Source organism: Rhagoletis pomonella, unplaced genomic scaffold, assembly GCF_013731165.1.
Source record: "Rhagoletis pomonella isolate Grant_MI unplaced genomic scaffold, Rhpom_1.0 Rhpom_scaffold_00009, whole genome shotgun sequence".
Taxonomy (NCBI): Eukaryota; Metazoa; Arthropoda; class Insecta; order Diptera; family Tephritidae; genus Rhagoletis; species Rhagoletis pomonella.
This window is the reverse complement of record NW_023458563.1, coordinates 1,703,458-1,726,024: the sequence shown is the minus strand read 5'-3', so window position 1 is coordinate 1,726,024 and position 22,567 is coordinate 1,703,458. Positions and strand designations below refer to the sequence as shown.

Genomic DNA, 22,567 nt, shown 5'->3' with positions numbered 1-22,567 from the left:
ATTACATTTCGTTTTTTAAAAATGTTAATTTTTTGTAATGTTGTGTAATTTTTTCTGCAATCAGTCCCAATGAGCACAAGAAAATATCTTTATTAATATTTCCACTTTCGCTTTTATGGAGTGGTATACTTACTTGTAAATATGCAAAGGCTGCACTTGACCAACCCAAACGCTGCAGTAACGTGGACGGACACCCAAGAAATCCAGACCTTCACAAGAGAATATATTTATTAATATTTGTATTTTCTGCCCCAGCCATACGTGGATGGACAAACAGGGATCCTAGCATGCAAAACTTACTTGCAACGGCTGCACTTGTTGTAAAACGCTACTTTTTGAATACAAATTATGAATAACTCCGATACCCTGCAAATAAATATGTAAATTATTGTTGTAATTCAAAATATTTCCATTATTTTTGATTATTTTGCCATACTTACTTGAATTTGCCCAATAATACTAGGTTCACATATAAGTAGATTATCCCCATTTTCGAGCTTAACACCCTAATCTGTAATTATAACAAGAGATTAGCCATATAAAATTCGTCCCTTGTTAATCTGTAATTATAAAATAATCTCCGACTTAACCGATAACTTTTCGTTGTCCATCCTAGTTTTATCGATTGTTTTTGCGAAAGAGAGGAGAAATGCCAAATGTAAAAGTAAACAAAAATGTACGCTAGCAAGTAAAAGAGGTTTGTAAAGGTATTTTTAATAAAATGTTAAGTTAAAATATATTTATATTGCTTATTTTAGCAGAAGAACGTGATCACGGTGGCACAGAGAAGAAACATAAATTTTCCTTGGGGTGTGAGAATAGCAAGCACAACAAATTTGACGGCTAATAATCTAAGATTTGCCTGTGTTAAACGGGGTGATTAAAAAACGAGCTTTGATTGAGATATAAGAAAATGAATTTCCACGAAACAATCGATGAAAATATCGGCAGTGTTGCCTGGTGAACTTTTTATACGAAGACAATATTTCTCCTTGTATTTTAGTAGTAGTTTCTACAAATAAAAAAAGAAGGCAACACAGGCTGAGGCAGAAGGCGGGAGCGAGACAACTGCCAGGTTATCCAACCTTGTATTATTGAATCATATGGTGATACCACCTTGTGACCCTTAAAAGGAGGTTACACGATGCATCAGCCGTAGATGAGACTTAGTACTACACATCCTGCCCGGTTGTTGTTGTTGTAGCGGCTACAACAACCCCGCTCAGGACGGTTGGTATCTCAGTCGTTGTCGTCAAGTTCCACTAACGGCAGCCCTAGGAAGCGTGCAGCTTCTGTGGGGTTGGTCCACAGAGACAAGGCCGTTAGGGTTGTCGGGTTTTCCTGGCATGCGAAGAGATGTTTAGAGTCATGAGGGGTCTCGCCGCATGCCTGACACTCATTTGGCACATCCTCATTCAATCTACTCAGGTAGGAGTTTAACCTGCTGCAGTAGCCGGAGCGAAGTTGTGCTAGTGTCGTTCGTGTCTCCCGAGGCAGATGAAGCTCCGTCTCGTCTGTATCCGGGGGCGGTATGCCTAGAACGGCATTCACAGGTCTAGAGTCTACATAACTTGAGACTGACTCCCTGTGAATGCCGTTCAGGGCCAGTCGGTAAGCTGTCGGGTCCAGAGATTGCTTGATGAACCTCTGGACTTCGTCCGTCAGTTCATATACGTGCCTAGGCGAGGGCTCCTCTGCAAGCAGCTGTCTGTTTGGGTGGCCACTTCTGTGGCTCCCGATCAGGAACTGCTTGCAGAGCATTATGTTGTGCTCCTTTACGGGGAGCATTTGCGCCTTGCCGTGGAGATGGTGTTCGGGCGACATCAGGACTCATCCTGTCGCTGTCCTGAGTGCGGTGTTCTGTACAGTCTGTAGCTTCGTCTACTGCGTCCTACTAGTCACCGGCGACCACACTGGCGCTGCGTAGTTCAAAACCGGCCTCAGCAGGCTGTCGAATGTTACTCCGAGTATTTTGGGGTTATTCACCGTCGGAATTGGTGTGCCATCGACGTGAATTCCCAGCGGTAGCCTGACCTCCTTCGTCCAGGTTGTGAACAGGGTCGTAGAGGATTTCGTAGGGGAGAGGGCTAGACACTTTGCAGTGAAGAAGCGAGAAAGTTCGGAGAGATACCCGTTTACTTTCGAACACAGGTCATCAATTCCATTCCCAGCCGCCATGATCGAGCAATCATCGGCATAAGAGACAATCGAGACTCCCTCTGGTGGTTGAGGGAGCTTTGAAATGTTAAAGTTAAACAGTAGCGGTGAAAGGACACCACCCTGTGGAACCCCCTGTTTTATTTTCCTCAGTTTACTCGTTTTGTGTCTAAACATTACCGACGAGTGTCGACCACTCAGATAATTTGCCGACCACCGGTTGAGCCTCCGTGGGAGAGAGGAGGGCTCTATATCTTCTAGTAGCGTGGAATGGCAGACGGTGTCAAACGCCTTTGACAAGTTCAACGCTACTAGAATCGTTCTCTCACAGGGACGGTTTCGGTTAAGGCCACGAGTTATTTGAGTGTTTATGGCGTAAAGTGCTGTTGTTGTACTGTGCACTTTACGGAAACCATGCTGATGCTTCACTGGGTTCAAGTGGTTTGTGAAGTACGGGAGTAGCAAGGCCTCGAGTGTCTTCGCTACCGGGGAAAGGAGTGTTATCGGACGATAAGAATCTCCTTTGTTGGTAGGTTTCCCCGGTTTGAGCAGTGGGACCACTCTCCCCACCTTCCAGATGTCTGGGATGATGAGAGTGGCCATTGACAAGTTGAGGACCTCCGTTAGGTACGCTACCCCCGCAGGACCCAAATTTTTCAGCATCAGCATGCATATTCCGTCGGGACCCATGGCTTTGGAGGCTTCCACCTTCCCTATGGCCACCTGAACTTCACCGCAAGTGAAAGCATGGGGGGCACAGGTTGTTGGCAGTTTATGCAGCCTTCTGGTCTCTCGACGCTTGGCTTTGTCCACCTGAGGATGCAGTATGAACTGCCGGCTAAAATAGCTGCCCGGTCGAACCATCTGGTTCGAAATCCACTAATCGGACTGTAGTTGATTCCAAAGATATTTTTTAAAATATTTTTATTAAAAGTTAACAAAACTTAATTTATTTTTATGTTGTTAGCAATTCGACAAAAGTTTTAATAATAATGAAAATTTTCTGTTTGATTGACGAACCACAAAAATCACATAAATCCAAAATTACAAAGTTGAAATGAACACAGTACAATAAAAGGTAATAACGCAAATACAAACCCTACAATACTCCCCCTTCTAGAGAATTAATGTTATATAAATTAAAAGTTACTCGTTTCTTATTTGATGTTGTGTTATTCATTGTATTAGTGTTTGTTTCTGATATTAGTTCTGTTTCAATGATTGCCGGTTTTAGTCTGTCTATCGGAATTGTTTTAACCTCATTATCTACTTCAAGTTTGAAATATTTTTTGTTTTTTTCAACAACCTTATAAGGTCCTTCGTATGGTTGTTGCAATGATCTTTTATTAATAACACGCATAAAAACAAATTTACAAGTCTCCAAATCCTTTGGTATATATACACCAGTATCAGAATTTTGATTATGCCTTAAATTTGATTTAACATTTTTAAAATGTTCCCGTAAATTACCTAAAACTTCAATTGGGGAAAATTTTTCTTCAGATGGAACAACAAGTTCACCGGGTAGGCGTAAATTTTGCCCAAAAACCATCTCAGATGATGTGGCTGAAATACTTTCTTTATACATCGATCGTAAACCAAGAAGTATTATCGGCAGCTCATCATACCAATTGTTGATTCCATTTCTAGCCATTATCGTAGCTTTTAACTGCCTGTGAAACCGTTCTACCATACCATTCCCTTGAGGATGATATGCAGAAGTTGTAACGTGATGACTACCAAGCAATTTTGTTAGTTCCGAAAACAATTTTGACATAAACTGAGTACCCTGATCTGTAGTGATTTTTAACGGTACCCCAAAACGTGAAACATATTCTCTAAAAAATTTATTTGCAACCACTGCCGCTGAAATGTCCTTTAATGCATATGCCTCGGGCCAACGCGTGAACCTGTCAACTATTGTAAAAATGTAACGATGTCCTTTCGATACAGGAAGAGGTCCAACAATATCTAAATGAATATGATCAAATCTACTTTTGGGAATCGGAATTTTAATTACTGGAGATTTTGTGTGACGATTAACCTTCGATTTTTGACAATTTATACATTCTTTTGACCAAATATTAATTTCTTTGTGCATTTTTGGCCAATAGTACTTTTTAATAATTAGACGACGTGTAGCTTTTGTACCAGGATGTGTAATGCCATGTAGCATATTAAACACTGTCTTGCGTAAACAATTTGGAACAAATGGCCTAGGATTCTCACCTGTCATTTCACACCAAATATCAAAATTTAAAAGTGGAATTTAAATTAATTTAAGGTTATGTGATGTGTCTCCAGATTTTAATGTGTTTAGTTCCTCGTCCTGTTCTTGTTCATTTTGTAAAACTTCAGTTCTGTACCCTTAATTGCATCAACTTCGACAGCTCGAGATAATGTGTCAGCTATAATGTTCTCCTGTCCTTTAATATATCGTATGTCATTAGTAAATTGTGCAATGAATTCCATATGTCTAGTTTGTCTCGGACTACGTTCGGTTTTTGAACTCAAAGCATATATCAAAGGCTTGTCATCCGTAAAAACTGTAAATTGTCGTCCTTCTAAAAGATAGCGAAAATGTTTAATGTTCAAATAAATATCTAGCAACTCCCTGTCAAATGCACTGTACTCACCTCGGATTAAGAAAGTTTCTTAGAAAAGAAAGCTAGTGGCTCTGATTTGTTATCAAACGTTTGATGTATGACACCACCAATTGCCGTATTAGATGCATCCACATTTAAAGAGAGTTTGGCATCTTTGTTAAAATGATTTAACAATATCGTAGACGCAAACTTTTCTTTAATACATTCAAAGGTTTTATTTGTTGTGTCATCCCAAATTAAGGACTTGTCACGTTTCTTAGTTGTTCGATTGATTAAATCGTAGATAACTGCCGTAAACTCAGCTAATTTTGGTACATATCGATGTTAATAATTAACCATGCCTATAGATTTCTGCGCCTGTTTAATAGATTTAGGACGTTCAAAACTACGAATTGCTTTCACTTTTTCATCAGACTAATTCCTGCCCCAGAAATATTATGTCCTAAAAAGTCAACACTTGTAACACCAAAAGTACATTTACTTGGTTTGATATTTAACCCGTACTCTGTTAGGCGTTGGAAAAGTATACGCAGATCTTTAAAATGCTGTTCTTCATTTTCACTTGCAACCAATAGATCATCAATATATGTAAAAACAAAATCTAAACCACTAACTACTTCATTAATAAATCTTTGAAAAGTTTGCGCTGAATTTCTTAGTCCGAAAGGCATTCGTATAAATTCAAACATACCGAAAGGTGTCGTTATTGCAGTTTTATAGATATCCTCTTCTGCCATTGGAATTTGGTGGTAGGCCCTTACCAAATCTAATTTCGAAAATATATACTTATTTCTGAGATTCATGTTAAAATCTGGAATATGAGGTAAAGGATAACGGTCCGGTACAGTCACAACATTAAGTCTCCAAAAATCACCCCAAGGACGCCAGTTATTCAGTTCTTTTTTAGGTACAAGATGCAGTGGAGATGCTACACAAGAATTTGAAGGTCTACAAATCCCTGTCCCCAGTAAAAAATCGAATTCAGTTTTGGCTACTTTAAATTTAATCGGATCCAAGCGCCTTGGCTTAGAGAATGGCAGATTTCCTTCAGTAAAATGTCTGTGAACCGTAGAATGTTTAACCGGTTTCGAATAATCTGGTTCAGCGATCAAAGAAGGAAACTCCTTCAACAATCTTGTATACTTGTTCTCTACTACGAAAATTTTTGGAAGCAAAATGTTACAAACACATGAAATTGTATTAACCGAAAGACTTGTTACTGGATCAACTAAACGTTTGCATTTCATGTCAATTAAGATACCGTATTTGCAAAGAAAATCTGCACCAATAATAGGTTTCGCAATATCAGCAATGAGAAACGTAAATGGGAACTCGCGTCTTAAACCTAAATTTATATTTAAAATCTTTTTACCATACGTTGAAATCGTTGAACCATTGGCTGCAGTAAGTATTATATCTGAAGAACGTTTTGTATGAGGGAATTTTTTTACCGGAAGTATAGAAATTTCTGCTCCACTATCAATCAAAAAATTTAGTTTGTTTGTTTTATCAGAAATAAATAGGCGACGTGTGGTAATATCTAAATTTCCATTGTTTGCCGCCACAACAACGGATGACTCTAGTTTAACGAATTTTTGTTTTTAGAAAAAGCACAAGGCTGTTGACATTTCTGAGCCTTATCACCAAATTTGTAATGGTATCTACATAACCAATTTTGACTATCACGAGATTTTGATCTACCTCTATATGGACTTCTAAAACAATTCCTATTATATGATCTATATCTAGAATTTTGATTAATTTGTTGCTTAATAGAATTTAATTCAAAGGAAAGTTTTTGAAAATTTTCGCACATAAGATTCGTCGTTTTAACTAAATTCTCAATAATTGTGTCTTGTGATTTAAAATTTTGAAAACTATTCATAGCTGATATTTCGGTTTTATTAATCACTTCCCAAATATTAACAGCTAGTTTCACCAATTCATTTATATCATTGGTACTTGAACTAGCTAATATCACACTAAGATTTTTTGACAATTTTCTCAGCCAAAGTTTCTTTAAAATATCTTGACTAAAATTAGAACCTGCAAGCAACATGAGCGACCGATAAAATTCAGAGGGTCTACGATCACTCATCTCTGAATCTGACAAAATTTTATCTAATTTCTTATTTTCGCTTAAAGAATGCCTTTCAATTAAGACTTTCTTTAATTCTGAAAACTTGTTGTTATGCGGAGGATTTTGAATGAAATCTAATATTGTAACTATTACTTCTTGCAGAAGCGCTGTGATTGTATGTTCATATTTTGTAGTATCTTGTGTAATGTTTTTCATGTTAAATTGCATTTCTATATGCACAAACCAAGCTTCTGGACAACTTGTCCAAAATTGCGGAAGCTTCACTGAGGTTGCATATACCTCATTATTATATTGACTAGCACAAGGATTTGCCAACTCCTCTTGAAAAGAGTTGTTTTGCAAATCTATAAGCGAGTCATTTAAATTATTAGTCCATGTAGATGTGTGTGTATCATGTGGGGGTGAACGAAACACTAGGGGTATTCTCGAAGTGTTGCACGTAGCACGTATTGCACGAAATGCAAAAATACTATTCAAAATTTGCAAGAGTACGAGAGCACCCCTATTGCAGAACTGTAGTTGCATTCAAGTCAAACAGCTGATTACATATGTGACATTGTTTTTACCTATCAAAAAACAAAACAATTAATGAACACAAAAATGCCGCGCACTTCTGAAAAGCAAAAAATTATAAATTTTCTGATTGAACAAGCTGCTTTCGACATTCTGCTTCAGGATGGTAGTTATTTACCTACATTTGTATATGTATATTTACTGTATTAAACTTTATTATCCTATCGATTCGCTTTCATTGCTAATTTAAAATTTCTAGATGAAGCTCGTTTCTGGGAGATTATGGAAAATTTGAATGAAGAACTTATAATCACTTTATCGAACTATCGGGGAAGTTTTCAACAAGTGCCTAAAAGTTTGGAATGGAGAACCACTATCCTTCCACAATTAGACGAATACCGTTTTCAGCAGATGCTTAGAGTTACGAGAGACCAATTTACATTTATACTGTCTTTGATTAGAAACAATATCGAATTTAACAAATCGCACTCTGTTAGACAATATTCGGTGGATCATCAACTGGCCATAGTTTTATTTCGTTTAGGCTCATCTGGCGAAAATGCGGCTATTAGGAAAATAGCTTCAGTGTTTGGAGTTGGTGATGGTGAAACTATTTACAAAATAACAAAGAGAGTCTTTCAAGCTTTCTTGGAACTCAAGTCCAAATATATTTACTGGCCGGATGCTGCTGAAAGGCAAGAAATAGTGAAAAACACGTATAATGAGATGCCACATTGTATAGGATACATCGACGGTACTGAACTGAAACTTGCCGAAGCACCAGTGAAAAACCATACAACTTATTTTTCTAAAAGTCGGATATACTCTATCAAAGGGCAAGTTGTATGTGACCATCAACTGAAGATTCGACATGTTGTAGTCGGACATTATGGAAGTGTTCACGATGCTCGCATGTTTCGTACTAGTACCCTCTGTACTGAAGAAGATAATTTTTTTTCTTTTGACCAATGGTTAGCAGGAGATTCTGCTTATCCCTTACTAAAAACCATCATTACCCCATATCGATCAAACTCCCAACAGTTGGATTACGCCAGACGCAAGGCCTTTAACTTACGCCATAGTAGATTTCGCGTGAGGATAGAACATTGTTTTGGGCTCCTTAAGGAGCGTTTTGGAAGCCTGAAAGAGCTGCGAGTTCGCATTCAAGATGAGAAGAGTCATAATTTTTGTTCAACTTGGTTCCTTGTTTGCTGCATATTGCATAACATACTACGAACCCCATCTCATGATGTAGATTATATGTATAACGTACTTGAAGATGACGAGGAACTGGATGAGCTTACTATGAATGAAATTGGTCAAAATAGTAGTCAAGCAGAATCCAAACGCAGCTATTCGTGTGCATTAATGCTAGGCGATTAATAAAATACTAAAAATTTATCATTTCTTATGAACCTACCTTAAGATTGGTTCGTTCCTAAAAGGATGTAAAATATTTATTAAACAAACAATTTTTTATTTAATAATAGAAAGTGTTTATTCGTTTAATTAATTTAATTTCATTAATATAATTTAATTTAATTTAATTAAAGTAATTTAATAGCAACAAAAATCAAAATGACGCTGTTGGCAACTTATTTTTATTTATTTATTGTTAATAATCTTCATTTACATAAAACATGGGTCGATCCATATCAGAAACAACATAAATAAAAGTCTCAAAGCTTGCACAAAGTTCACAAAAACTAATTAAACTTAAAAAAATATTAATCAAAATTAAAATTTTTTTAGTTAGATTTCCTAGAAACAGTTTGAGTAAGCAGCCTTGTAGCCAATTCAAATTAGAATAATAAAGTGTAAGTTTCAAGTCGATAAAAATGACCGTTGATTTTTTACAATTATTTTCGTGGAGGGTGAAATTTTGAATTTTTGTAAGTTTAACTAGTTTTTGTAAACTTTGTGAAACCTTTGAAAGTTTTATTTATTTTGTTTCTGATATATATATATATCGACCCATGTTTTATGTAAATGAAAATTATTAACGATAAATAAATAAACATAAGTTGCCAACAGCATCATTTTAATTTTTGTTACTATTATCTTGTTTGCAGCTGAACATACATAACTTTTATATTTATAAATAAAAGAACTTTATATGCACTTATCAAGTTCGCATTTTTTAACTTGTTTTTCTTATTTCATTTGTACTTCTGTCGTTTTATATACCCTTGTGGTCAGCTGATTAAGTCAAGTGATATTTTGACTAGTTTTGACTATTTTTCTTTTGTTTATTTAATGTTTATATTTTTTTTTTAAAGTTTGGCACTTTACCTAACTAGCGCCACGTAAATCCAAATTTCAAACTTCGTACCAAAATTATGAAAATTCAACAAACTTTAACATTTGCACAGGAAAATCTTAAACTTTTTATTAAGATATTTAAGAAAAATTTTGGGTATACAGTTTGGTAGTTCATTAAATTTTAGTAGATTAAAGTGCAAATTTCCAGACGCTAGAAAATCGCGTTGATTTTTAATAATTTTTTTTGGCTGATTACGTGGCACTAGTTAGGTAAAGTGCTAAACTTTTATAAAAAAAATATACACATTAGTCAGCTGACCACAAGTGTATTTTTTTTTATAAGTAAAAAAGAAAACTATTTGTACTTCTTATCAATTTCGTATCTGGAAATTCTCTCTTTCATTTCTATTTCTAGTTTTTTCAATTCTAACTCTTTCTCTTTCCACTTGTCTTCACTTTCTAGTTTTTTCATTTCAATATCGAGTCTTTTTTCTTCTACTGAAACTTTCTTTTCTTGTATTTCACTTTCCTTCTCAAACTTTGCCCGCTCGAATTCCATTTTGTTTTTTTCAAAAGCAATTTTTTCTTTTTGTACGGCTGCTAGTTGGCTAATGGACGGTTTGGGAGCAGTACGGGGTGCCACTTCCCTAGGAAAGCTAGACGAGGAGGAAGAAGCTGGTGCTGTAGCTGGTGCGGCACTTGAATTGTCAACAGCAGTTTCGTTCACTAGCTCAGGACTACTTGGAGATACAATAGTTGGACTGGCAGGAGAATGCTGTGGTGGACTTGGACTTGACACATCCGTGGACACTAGAAGTGGCTGAATGTTTGCGAACCTCTTACCAAACACTTCCTTTAGCCTATCGAAATGTGGGCACGTTTTAGCCAATTTTTCTGAAAACAAATACATAAGTATTTCTAATTCACATTTTAAATATAATAGCTTGGGAGACTTAGAAGCTTTAAGAATAAAAACATCACTCTCTTTTACTTCAATACCACAGTAGATTGTAAAGGCAAAAATGTATGTACATGTATCCGCGGTTATATCTTTTCATCTGGTGCGGTTTAGAAATGAAAGTGACGTTTTGTATTTTGTATAGTCCCGAAGTCACACTTTATAATAACATCTACTTACCTTCTATCGTTACGCCATCACTTTTATGCAATAGTCCTGCACCAGTACCCGACAGCCAATCGTTGGCCTTGTTGTAAAGAGATTTCAAGTGCCGCACCTTCCACCGTACTAATTCCCAAGTAACATTTAACTGCGTTTTCTCCAGAAAACGTTTGTAAAAAAACTTAGCCGATGGAGCCTGTGAGAATAAAAGCAACAATTAATCTATGTAAATAATACATTTTTATAAAGATTAATCAGAACATACCTCAAAATCTTCCTCCTGGTGGAGGAAATCAATTATAAGCAACACCTCTCGCTCAGTCCATTTATGGTTCGGTTCCTGTCTTGCCCTTTTGTTGGGGGTGCACCATCTTGATCCATTTTAATCTGAAATTGAGAAATAAAGCTATATTATTCCTAAAATAAAAGAAAATTAATAAATATCTACCTTTCGCTGCAAAATCACCATAAAATGAATAACAATAAACAGCTGGCACAGAGTCGCATTTACCTTGCTACGCTTTCCTGCAAAATATATACATGGGTTTAGACGTTGCATATTTTGCATCTATAGGAAATGTTGTTTCCCATATATTTTGTTGTTGTATGTTTGCAAATTATGCAATCCTTGCAATCCGTGCAACATGCAATGGCTCTGCAAGATTTGGAGAATACCCCTATTATGATAACTTCGCACAAAAAAATCTCTATAAAGAGTGTTTACAATTAAAAATTAAAATATATATAATAATAAATATAAAAATATATTTATCAAAAATATTACATAAAAAGAAACAGCTCACTGTGCTCTGCAACTGCTGATATTGACAGCACAGTCAACGTGATTGTTGCTGCGTTGTCGTTGCTATTGCTTCTTACCGTTCTTGTTGTTGCCAGTGGTAGGAGCTTTGCTTTTGTATAGTTGATATTTACACTGCTGCTAGTACTGGTTGTTATGACTACTATTATCGGCGGAGTTATCAACTGCGTCTAAAGCTTATGTTCTTCATTTGTTGAGCGTTTTTGTGTTGCTGCTACTGCTACTTCCGTTGCTACTACTGGCACTGACTCTGGTACGTGACACTGCTGATGTTCACGTTGATTTTCCTGCTGCTACTAACGCTGTCGCTGTCTGTTGTTGTACGCAGTAGTTGTTATTGGAGTTAGTGTTGGCGTTGATGAGTAGGAAAGATATCGCCGCTTCTTAAGTGGTGAACTTGAATCGTTAGATCTCCTCTGTTATGAAGTAAATGTTGTGGTTGTAGTTGAAACAGCTTCTGCGACTAGCTGAAGCTGAAGCAGATGCTAATGCTGACGCTGTTAGTTTTAATTGATGCTGATTGTAGTGGCGTTTGCAATCCCTGCATGCTACGCTAACTTGGACACTGGATGAAGCAACCTCTATTGTAGTTCCGGGAATTTGCCAAAACTGAAGACTTGCATGGCGCGCAGGCCTCTCGTGATGTTTTCAGCACAGGCACAATTGTGGTTCGCAAAGATATACGTAAACGTATAATGGCATGAGGTGCTCCTGGCAGGATCGCCAAAAATGTAGTTGATTCCAAAGAAATTTTTTAAAATATTTTTATTAAAAGTTGACAAAACTTAATAAATTTTTATGTTGTTAGCAATTCGAGAAAAGTTTGAATAATAATGAAAATTTTCTGTTTAATTGACGAACCACAAAAATCACATAAATCCAAAATTTCCAAAATTACAAAGTTGAAATGAACACAGTACAATAAAAGGTAATAACACAAATACAAACCCTACACGGACCAGCCTTTGGATCGCGCGAGTACAGGGCGAGAGTTAAGGCAAGCTTCAATCCTTACTGCTAACGTATGCAACTGGCTAGGCCATAGGCTTTGAGTTCCGACCGCTTTAGCTAAGTGGCGTTTGGCTGACTTTACCGCAGCTTCCCACAAGCCCCCTTGGTGGGGAGCATTTGGTGTGATGAAATGCCAGGTTTTTTCCATATGAGCTAGGGCCTGTTGATTTTGTTCGGCATGCCATGCAACAAGATCTTCCTGCAAGATGCGGTTCGCACCCACAAATGCGGTACCATTGTCGCTAAATAAGTCCTGGCATGGACCACGCCGACCCACAAACCGAGTGAAAGCATCCAAGAATGCTTACGATGTTAAATCCTCCACCACCTCTATATGAAAGGCCTTTGCAGTCATACACACGAATATCGCCAGATACGCCTTCGTCGTAGCGCGTGATCGTTTGGTTCCTATGCGAAGGGTGAACAGACCACAGTAGTCCACTCCAGCCTTTAGGAACGGGCGTGCAGCTTGGACACGCTGCCCGTGTAAAGCTGCCATTTGCTGCGTCAGGGCAACACCCCGATGTCGACGGAATACAACACAGCGATGCAAATAACTACGCACAGCCTGCCGGGCGTGCAGGATCTAGTAACGACTCCGTAAGGTCTGAAGCATTAGCTGCACCCCACCGTTAAGAGTAGTTTCACGGGCATGGCTTATCAGTAGATGCACAAGGGCACTAACTTTTTTCCGAATTATCGGGAACTTCGAGTCATGGGGGAGGAGGGCCCGTCCAATCCGACCGCCTACTCGCATAATACCTTGATCATCCAGGTAGGGGTTCAAGGGGCTTAGCGAACTTCCCATAGGTACCCTAGAATGATGTTTGATATGATTAATGCCTTTCCAGAAAAAATTACTTTGCTCCAAACTGAGAAGTTTTTGTAGCGCTTCTTCGATTTCTCTGGCCCCGATCGGACGGGGTACGCAAGGTCGGTAGCGCGGGAGCCATCGGCGGAGAAGTGCCACCGTTCGCAGTAACCGCTGAAGGGAGCTGAATCGTTCTGTTAACAGGATAGTTTGTCCATCAACACGGCGAGTTGTGAGTTGAGGCGGCTGGGATATGGCCGTCAGCACAGTCGTCGCCCTTTCTTTTGCCTTGTGCCTCCTCTTCCGCTGTCGGTGCTGTTAAGGTCGCCTCGGAATCGGGAACATGACGAAGGAAAGAGGGGACCAACCACCAAAGGTCATGTCGCTCTAATTCCCAGGTCATCATGCCACGGCTGGCGCAGTCCGCTGGATTCTGACCGGACCGCACGTAAAACCACCTCGACGGATCAGTCAGTTCTTGGATGCGCCGTACCCGGTTAGAGACGAACGGTTTTCGGAATCTGACCCAAAGCAGTACGCATATTGTCGAAGGTCTCCGCGTAACAGTGAAACTGAAAATGGAGACATTGTCGTGGCCCTCCGATGTAGTTGTCTTGATATAAATCACTGCTGCATATGCGCGCGTACTGGCGTCTGCAAACCCATGTATCTCAACGCAGTTACGTGATGAGAGGCCTAACCAACGTGGTACTCGTATACGATTGAGGGCATGCCAGCTGGCTCGAAAGCGGAGCCATTCCTCTAACAAGTCTTCCGGTAAGAGCGCATCCCATGCCAGTCCAGTCTCCGCTCAATGCTAAGAAACTGCTGCAAGGCAGCTGTGTACGAATCACCAAAGTCTACACTTCTATGGAAAGGCAGCTGGACTACATACCGTCCTTCCGCTGTACGGGTATGTGTCACAGAAATTTGGTTTTAAGTTTTCCTATAAATTCGCTATAAATTTTGGTGGTGGACCTCAAAATCGTCATTAGCATAAAGTAGTCAATATTGGTTATAAACAAAATTTAAAAATATATGAAAAAATGTTGAATTTCCACAACTAGGCGATTTTAGTATGTATAAGTACAACAAAGGTGGCGTGGAAACGTGTGCATATTATGCCGATCACAACTCTTCCAACTTTTTGAATCGTTATATTTCAAAAACGCAGGCTCTTAGGACAAAAAGTATTTAGACATTTTTTATAAATAATTATCCGATATACAATTTTTGTCAAAACTAATTTTATGATAAACTTACCGTTTTGCTGAAAATCGCGAAAAGCCCGTTTTTGTGACCTATGACCCCGAGTAACTTTTTTTTCAGGTATCGGATCGATGAGGACTTTCTAGATTTCATTTATGATGGTGTTTTGAACAATCCTACGAATTTTCAGCTATGTGGAATTTTTGTAACTTCACTATTCACTATTTTTGGTCTAATTTGACCGGACTACTATGGAAAAACTAAAAATGCAGATCGATAGTACTTTTATGCTGATTTCAATTATATAAATATTATTTGACGCTATTTAGAAGTAAAGAAGATATAAGAGGTTAAAATAAAATTTTTCGATATTTTAAAATATTAATACTTTCTAAACTACAAACCTATTTAATGATGTCAAAATAAAGACAATTAATTTGTATTTCAGTTGATATACGTACAAAAAAAAAAATCATAATTTTTTTATAAAATAACCTTTTTTGGAAAAAATACATAAATAATGTTAAAAAAATTTAAATTATTTAGATAGTGCAAGTTCTTACCTTTATTTTTTTAAATTTATTAACGCATCTTAGACAGGGTACAGAAACGTTATAACATTGCGACTAGTATATGAATTAAATGAAACACCTTCTTGAGGTAAATATTTGGAGTAACGAAAGCTGAACTATAAACACAAAATTTATGATATCAATTCCGTGACGAAATTTATACGCATTTTTTTTAACTGCCCTGGAAACTGACGCAAAAAGTTTTATTCATACGAATCGTTGCTAATGTTTTGATTGAGAGTAGACAGAACTTTGCAACGTTCCGAATGAATAAAACTATTTTGCGTCAGTTTCCAGGGCAGTTAAAAACGCGTATAATTTTCGTCACGAAATTGATATAATAAATTTTGTGTTTCTAGTTCAGCTTTCGTCACTCCAAATATTTACCCCAAAGAGGTGTTTTATTTGATACCAATTATTTTGGGATAGCCAATTAAAAATCAACGAAAATCCAAAAAAAATCTAACGGCCCTATTCATAAAAAATAAAATAGATTTAAAGAGCTTTATAAAGTGACATTCTCATACAAATTTTCTATTTATAAAGCAGTTAAAGTCTTCTTTATTTTTTTGAATTAGGGTGTAAACGTTTTTTTTTTTTTTAAATAAATTTCTAAAAACGCTTTCTAAATCTGAATGATTTATTCAAATATTTAACACTGAATTAAATTCCATGATCATATCATTCGTATAAAAAAAGAAAATATATATAAAAATTAAAAAAAAAAAGATTAAATGTAAAAAACGATAAAAACGTAGAAACTTGGTACTAACATTAGATACAATAAGCAACTGTATTCATATCATTCATGAGTTTTTAAAGAAGTTTCACTTCCATCACGAGTACGGTGCTACACTCGCCTTTTTATACCCGAGCGCACTTGTGCACAAGGGTATTATAACTTTGTTCACATAACGGTTGTTTGTAACAGCCAAAACGAATTGAAATAGATATAGAAAATGTATACATAAATGTTCAGAATGAATAGAGATGTCGATTAAGCCATGTCCGTCTGTCCGTCCGTCCGCCCGTGTAAAATATAACTCGAGCAAAAATAAGATATCTCAACGAAATTTGGTATATAGGTTTCCCTTTATCCAAGGTAGGTTGGTATATAAAGGTGTTTTCGAAAAATGCAAGAACTACGATATTTCAGTAAATATTGGATGCAAATTGTTGAAAATTAATATGTGAAGTATAATCTTGGTAAAGATTAATATTATTTTGAATTTTTTGAAAAATGGGCGTAACACCTCCCACTTATGATGAAGTGCTGTATCTCAGTTGCCGCTACACCAATCCTTACCAAACTCGTTACGAGTCTTGCCTAGGGTCTAGCTAAGAAATCTGTTGAAAATATTTTAAATCGGGAAATGACCACGCCCACCTACTATATAACGGTAATTTACAGAAACAAGAAAACTACGATAAATCAGTAATTATTAGTGCTAATTCGTTAAAATCAATGATTGCAACAACCACTTAGCAGAAAATTAAATTATTAAAAAAATGTGTATAGTGGGCGTGGTGCCCTTATGACCACATATGTGTATCTCGGTAACCGATTTATCAATTTCTACCAAACTCAGTTCACTTAATAACCATAGTACGGAAAAGAAATTCGATAAAAATTATCCAAATCGAACTATAATTACACCCGCAATGTTCTCCTTCATTTGAATAGTTTAAAAAATTCTTTTCTAAGCGGTCCGGATGGTATTCCCTCCTGTGTCCTAATAAGTTGTGCAGATTATCTATATAAGCCATTAACAAACATCTCCAATGCTTCTCTAAAGCAAGGAGTTTTCCCCTCTTTGTGGAAGGAGTCGTATATCCTGCCGCTGTATAAAAATGGAAGCAGGTCGAATATTGCGAATCATAGGGGAGTCGCTAAGCTGTGTGCCATTCCTTAAGTATTTGAAGAGATCGTTACGGAAGAACTATCCCATTCCATAACGCCTGTTATCGATGTATCACAACACGGCTTATGTAAAGGCAAATCAACTGTATCAAACCTTCTTGAATTCATTCCGTCATTTACACGGATTTCAGCAAGGCATTTGATAAAGTATCCCATTCAACTCTAATATACAAACTTGATAAAATTGTTTTCCCACCAATCCTGCTGCGCTGGCTTTCTTCTTATTTCATTAGTACCCTCTGTTTCGGGTTATCTTTAAAAAATGTTCATCTCGGGTAATTCATATGACATCAGGTGTACCTCAAGGTAGCCTTGGCCCCCTTCTATTTCGTTTATTCATCAACGATCTTCCAAATATTTTGAAGTATTCGAATTGCTCAATGTACGCAGACGACGTTAAGTTATTTAAGATCATTGGTGCTCCAGGAGACAGGAAACAATTACAGGCGGACCTTAGTAATGTGTCTAAATGGTGCGAAGTAAATTGTATGTCGCTTAACTTGAAAAAGTGTAAATTTATGTGTTTCTCTAGAAGACCCTTTCAATCATATAACTACCGATTTGTGAACATAGTGTTGATCAGGTAACTAATTTCATCGATATAGGCATAACCATGCACCCTAAGCTTGAATTCCAGTCCGATGTAAACTCTTGTGTTTCATCAAACGTTGGGCTAAAGAATTCAGAGATCCTTATGTCACGAAAGCTCTCTTCACCTCCCTAGTCAGGCCGATCTTAGAATACGGGTCGGCCGCTTGAAACTCATAAATTTGCCAACGCTTCACAGCCGTAGAGAGATGCGCGGGGTCTTGTTCATGATTAAGATCTTGAACGGGTTGGTCAATAGTCCCTTTCTACTGAACCAGATCACGTTTTTTATTCCTTCTAGACCTTCTAGACATTACAGGCCCATTAAGCTAACTATTTGTAGCAGGGTTCGTATTTGCACACACATGCTCTGCTCACACACACGCCAGAAACACATTCAACTTGCACTCACTGCTCATACACATGTGTGTGCATAAGTGGAAAACAAACTCTGCTCACAGAAAAGTGTGTTCTGTTTCTTATTAAGCACATGCACATGTGTGTGAGACGATTTTTGTACAAATTTCAGCCCATGCACATGCACATAATATATTTTTAAAATAATTGTTTTATTAAACGTTATTTTTTGAAAGACAATTCAATAAAAAGTGAGATGTTGTTTGTTTTTTATATGACAGAAAACATATTAAAAAATTATTTTAAGATTTGAGTTAAAATTCGAAGTATATAAGTTTCTATACGCAAAGCACATACATGTGCGTGTGCTTTATATTAATAAAAATACAGTACACACATGTGCCCGTGCTTTTTACCAAACGGCACACACATGTGATGTGAGCAAGTTTTTAATTTTTTATATGCACAGCACACGTGTGTGAGCGTAAAATGTTAGGATGTGCTGGGCATGTATGTGCAAATACGAACCCTGATTTGTGGAACAAATTTTGAAATTCATGATGCTTTTCATTGCCTATGCCTGGACTTTAATAAGCATTACGATTATTTTGACACCTCCGACTCACTTTTTGCCATTAAGAAAACCTTACTTGAGGTTTTGAATAAATAACAAGTAAACCCTTACATTGCACCTTATTCGTTCAGCTGGTGAACTGTATTTCTGTTCAGTTTATGAGGTAAACGTGGTTGTCTCGCACACTTTCCCGACTGCGCCACGGTTGTGTTGAGCATTTGTAAATTAAACTTTGAAATGCATGATGCTTTACGGTGTTTATGCCAAGATTTTAACAAACATTATGATTGCTTCGGCATATCTGAATCGCTTTTTTGTAACTAAATAAATTAATATCTTTAACCGGGAACTATAAATTACACAATATTTATGACTGCTTGGCACAATTGTAATCTGCTTCGTATATTTTCGCGACCGCGTAAGACAATACGAGCATGGATCGAAAACTCGGGCTTGTCCACAGCGCGGAGTGGAAACTAGAGCTTTCCACCTGCCACACATTTATAGTAATGACTTCGGGAACATGGATCGGAAACTCGTTCTTTCCGACCTTGATCAACAGCTTGTCCACAGGACGGAGCGGAAACTAGAGATTTCCGCCTGCCACACATACAAAGTAATGACTTCGGGAACATGGATCGGAAACTCGGCTTTTTCGACCATGGTCAACAGCTTGTCCATAGCGCGGAGTGGAAACTTGAGCTGTCCGCCCGCCGCACACAAAAGTAGACTTGAGACTAGGCCTCGCCAGCTACCAAACCTGCTATTTTATATTTTTATTATTATTATTATTATTTTTATTATTAAAAATCTATATGTATAATTAGTCTACTCTGTAATATATCACACATATTTAAATATCTAAATGTTTTATTCTCATTTGTCTGTAAGAAAACATTTTTCTGTAGACCAAATAAATAAATAAATAGAAAATAAGGTAGTTATCTAGGTGGGCTTTCAACCCCTAAAATTGATCAAAATTTCGGAAAGGGGTACCATTAGACGCGTCTGGACCCCAGTACCCAGTACCCGATCAAAAGTTATTAAGAAACAACTTTTTCACAATAGCACCTTTTTTATTCACTTAATACACACACACAAACGCACAAATCGCCCATATTTCACCATACATACAACAACAATACTCGATTTTAGCCACATATGTCAAAATATCGCTAAATATATCACTAAAAACTTATATATTTTATTTATTATAATGTAAACAATTTTGGCGTGCGCAAAGCAAAATTCGCCTGCTGATGTGCGGTATTGCCACTTTCTAGCACTCCGAATTAATACAATTACCCAACGTCTACACCTACCAACTATTTCCGCGTGCCTTTAAGAATTTGGTTTATAATGCAATGCAACCTTGTTTCAGAATTTGGAATTCTATAGGATATCGCGCGATTTTTTATTAAAAATTTTCATTATATATCGAAGTATCGATTTTTATTGAAAAAAGCGACGCAGGCGAAAATTTGTAATAAAAAATCGCGCGATATCCTATCGATACTTCGATATATAATGAGAATTTTTAACTGTTTAGTTATTTCCACAATTAATTATCCCACATAACAGTCTGTACTCCGTGTAAACATATTCAATATTTATTCCATTCAGATTGAGTGGCAATACCGAACATCAGCAGGTGAATTTTGTGTTGTGCATACCCAAATTGTTTACATTTTAATTAATAAAATATATAAGTTTTTAGTGATATATTTAGCATTATTTTGACATATATGACTAAAATGAAGTATTGTTGTTGTATGTATAGTGAAATATGGGCATTTTGTGTGAGTGTAGTAAGTGAATAAAAAAAGTGCTATTGTGGAAAAGTTTTTTGTTAATAACTTTTGATCGGGTAAAAAAAGTTAATTTCCGCTTTCGGATTATTTTATTGGGGTCCAGACGCGTCTAATGGTACCCCCTTTCCAAAATTTTGACAAATTTTGGGGGTTTAAAGCTCACATTGATAATTACCGAAAATAATTTATGCAACCTCACATACGCGGTTTTGCATTATCTTGATACGCGGTTTTGTATTTTGTTGATATGCGGTTTTGTACTTTAAACGACAGTATGCTTATGTATATGAAGAATATATACTTATTTATATGAAAACAAAGAAACCAGCAAAAATAAAAAGATTTCTATAAAAATGAGAAAGCGACATACTTCTTGTTCTTCTTCTTCTTCTACTTATTTGGCGCTGTAACCGCTTAGGCGAACTTGGCCGAGTTCAGCAAAGCACGCCAGTCGACATACACAACCTACAAACTATGTATAGCGTGTAGGGAAGTCAACTCGCGGGAAATTCCCCTGATTTGCAGGGAATTTCGGTTTAGGTAGCAATCGGGGATTAGACAGTTTTTTGCGGAGAATTGGGTATGTTATGTTGATAACTTAAAGTAACAAAATTAGACAAATATTGTAATTTTTAACCATTTGTCGCTATTTGGAGCGACTTTTGTAATTTGAATCGCAATATGTCCACACCAAGAGTTTTCCCAGATATAGAATGAAATCAAGTGACCAGTTTTTGAGAAAATGCCCGAAATCTATATTTTCAGCAGCCCGATGTTTAGTTTTCAGGCGTAAGACGTTATGACATATTTATAATTCATAAACACAAAAGACAACGTTAGATAGCTGGTTTTAATACCTTTCTACTGATATCCACATCAATGAATGATGGAATGAGTAGTGTAGCCTCAGTGGTAGTTTAAAAAATTGCAAACAGTATTGGTTAGTGATTTCATTTGCAAATAAGGCATTGCCATTCTTAGGGTTTGTTTCTCATCTCATTGCTTTTTTTTTTAAACGAGACGCAGGAGTGTTTAGTTATATTTTCTGTTTTGATGGTCATGTTATTGCCTTTTAATAATCAGGCAATATTGAAAAAGAAGTTTTCACTGCCACATAAACAGTGAGTTAGGTATTTGCCAATTATTTTTATTCGCAAATAGCTAACGTTTAAACGTAGTATATATTTCCATTATTTATCACCATTGAGATGGAAACAAATTTTGACAGCTGCTGTTGCTGCACAGCGCCGCTTGCGGCCGCATAAAGTACTAAAATTTAGGCTAGGCAACTTTTAGTGACATGGAGGTCAGAATCGCAATCTTTGAATCTGAACACAAAAGTATAATAAAAGAATAACCTTGAAAGAATTAACTTTTGCTTATGGTGAAGGCGATAGGTCTAAAGGGCCTGATTGAGGCCGCGTTCGTGCACTTTTCAAATAATCTCGTGCACAAGTGATGGTATGAATTTAGCATTATTGCTGATTTTTATTTTAATAATTTAATTTTTCTATCACAGCTTGTTTACAACCACTTACTGGTTGCCGAACTGTAAAATTTCGATTATCGATAACTTTATAGCAACTGACTATAGTTCCTATCCGTAATACAAATTCAAGACTGATATAATACAAGATCGCGCTGATTGATGTGAAATTTGGGAAGTAACGTGAATATGACGTCATCGCAGATTTGTCGGTGGAGAGAGCTGAGAGAGATCTATCGGTATGTATATGTTTTATATATGTATATGTATATTACACAGCCAATACACAAAATCTGCTATGACGTTACACTTCTGTCAACATTTTCAAGAGAGAGTTAGCGGTATCACAATCAGCGCCACCTTCTGTATTTGTTTCACCATGATACAAATATACTTTCCAGTTGCGTTGCCAGCTGGCAACCGAACCGTGGTTGCGTTGCTATCTATAATCGACCCATAAATGAGTAAGATATCTACTCTTAAAAAATATAAAACATTTAACTTAAGAAGCACGGCAAAGGCTATGGGCTATGTATTAGGCAGTCAATTTTCGAAACTACCCCGAATCCAATCTCCATAAAGTAGGCTTTTAATAATACTATATGTTTAGGCGCGTCTGCTAACACCAGGCGCCTAAATACATGCTAT

At 36.8% G+C, this 22,567-nt stretch overlaps 1 protein-coding gene across 13 annotated transcripts in view; it reads left to right on the top strand.

Moving 5' to 3' along the window:
- Positions 1 to 22,567, top strand: part of LOC118745543 (transcriptional activator protein Pur-beta-A-like) — a 180,909-nt gene that overhangs the window by 73,018 nt on the left and 85,324 nt on the right. For 5 of the 13 annotated variants that reach the window (XM_036478994.1, XM_036478993.1, XM_036478995.1 and 2 more), the window contains one exon: positions 7,637 to 8,878. The exons of 6 other annotated variants lie outside the window; for them this stretch is intronic. In XM_036478994.1, the coding sequence (XP_036334887.1) occupies positions 7,637 to 8,760 (1,124 nt within the window). In that variant the 3' untranslated portion in view covers positions 8,761 to 8,878. Of the gene's footprint in view, positions 1 to 7,302; positions 7,544 to 7,636; positions 8,884 to 22,567 lie in introns of those variants that run through there. 2 more of the 13 variants (XM_036478998.1, XM_036478991.1) reach the window with 2 other exon arrangements.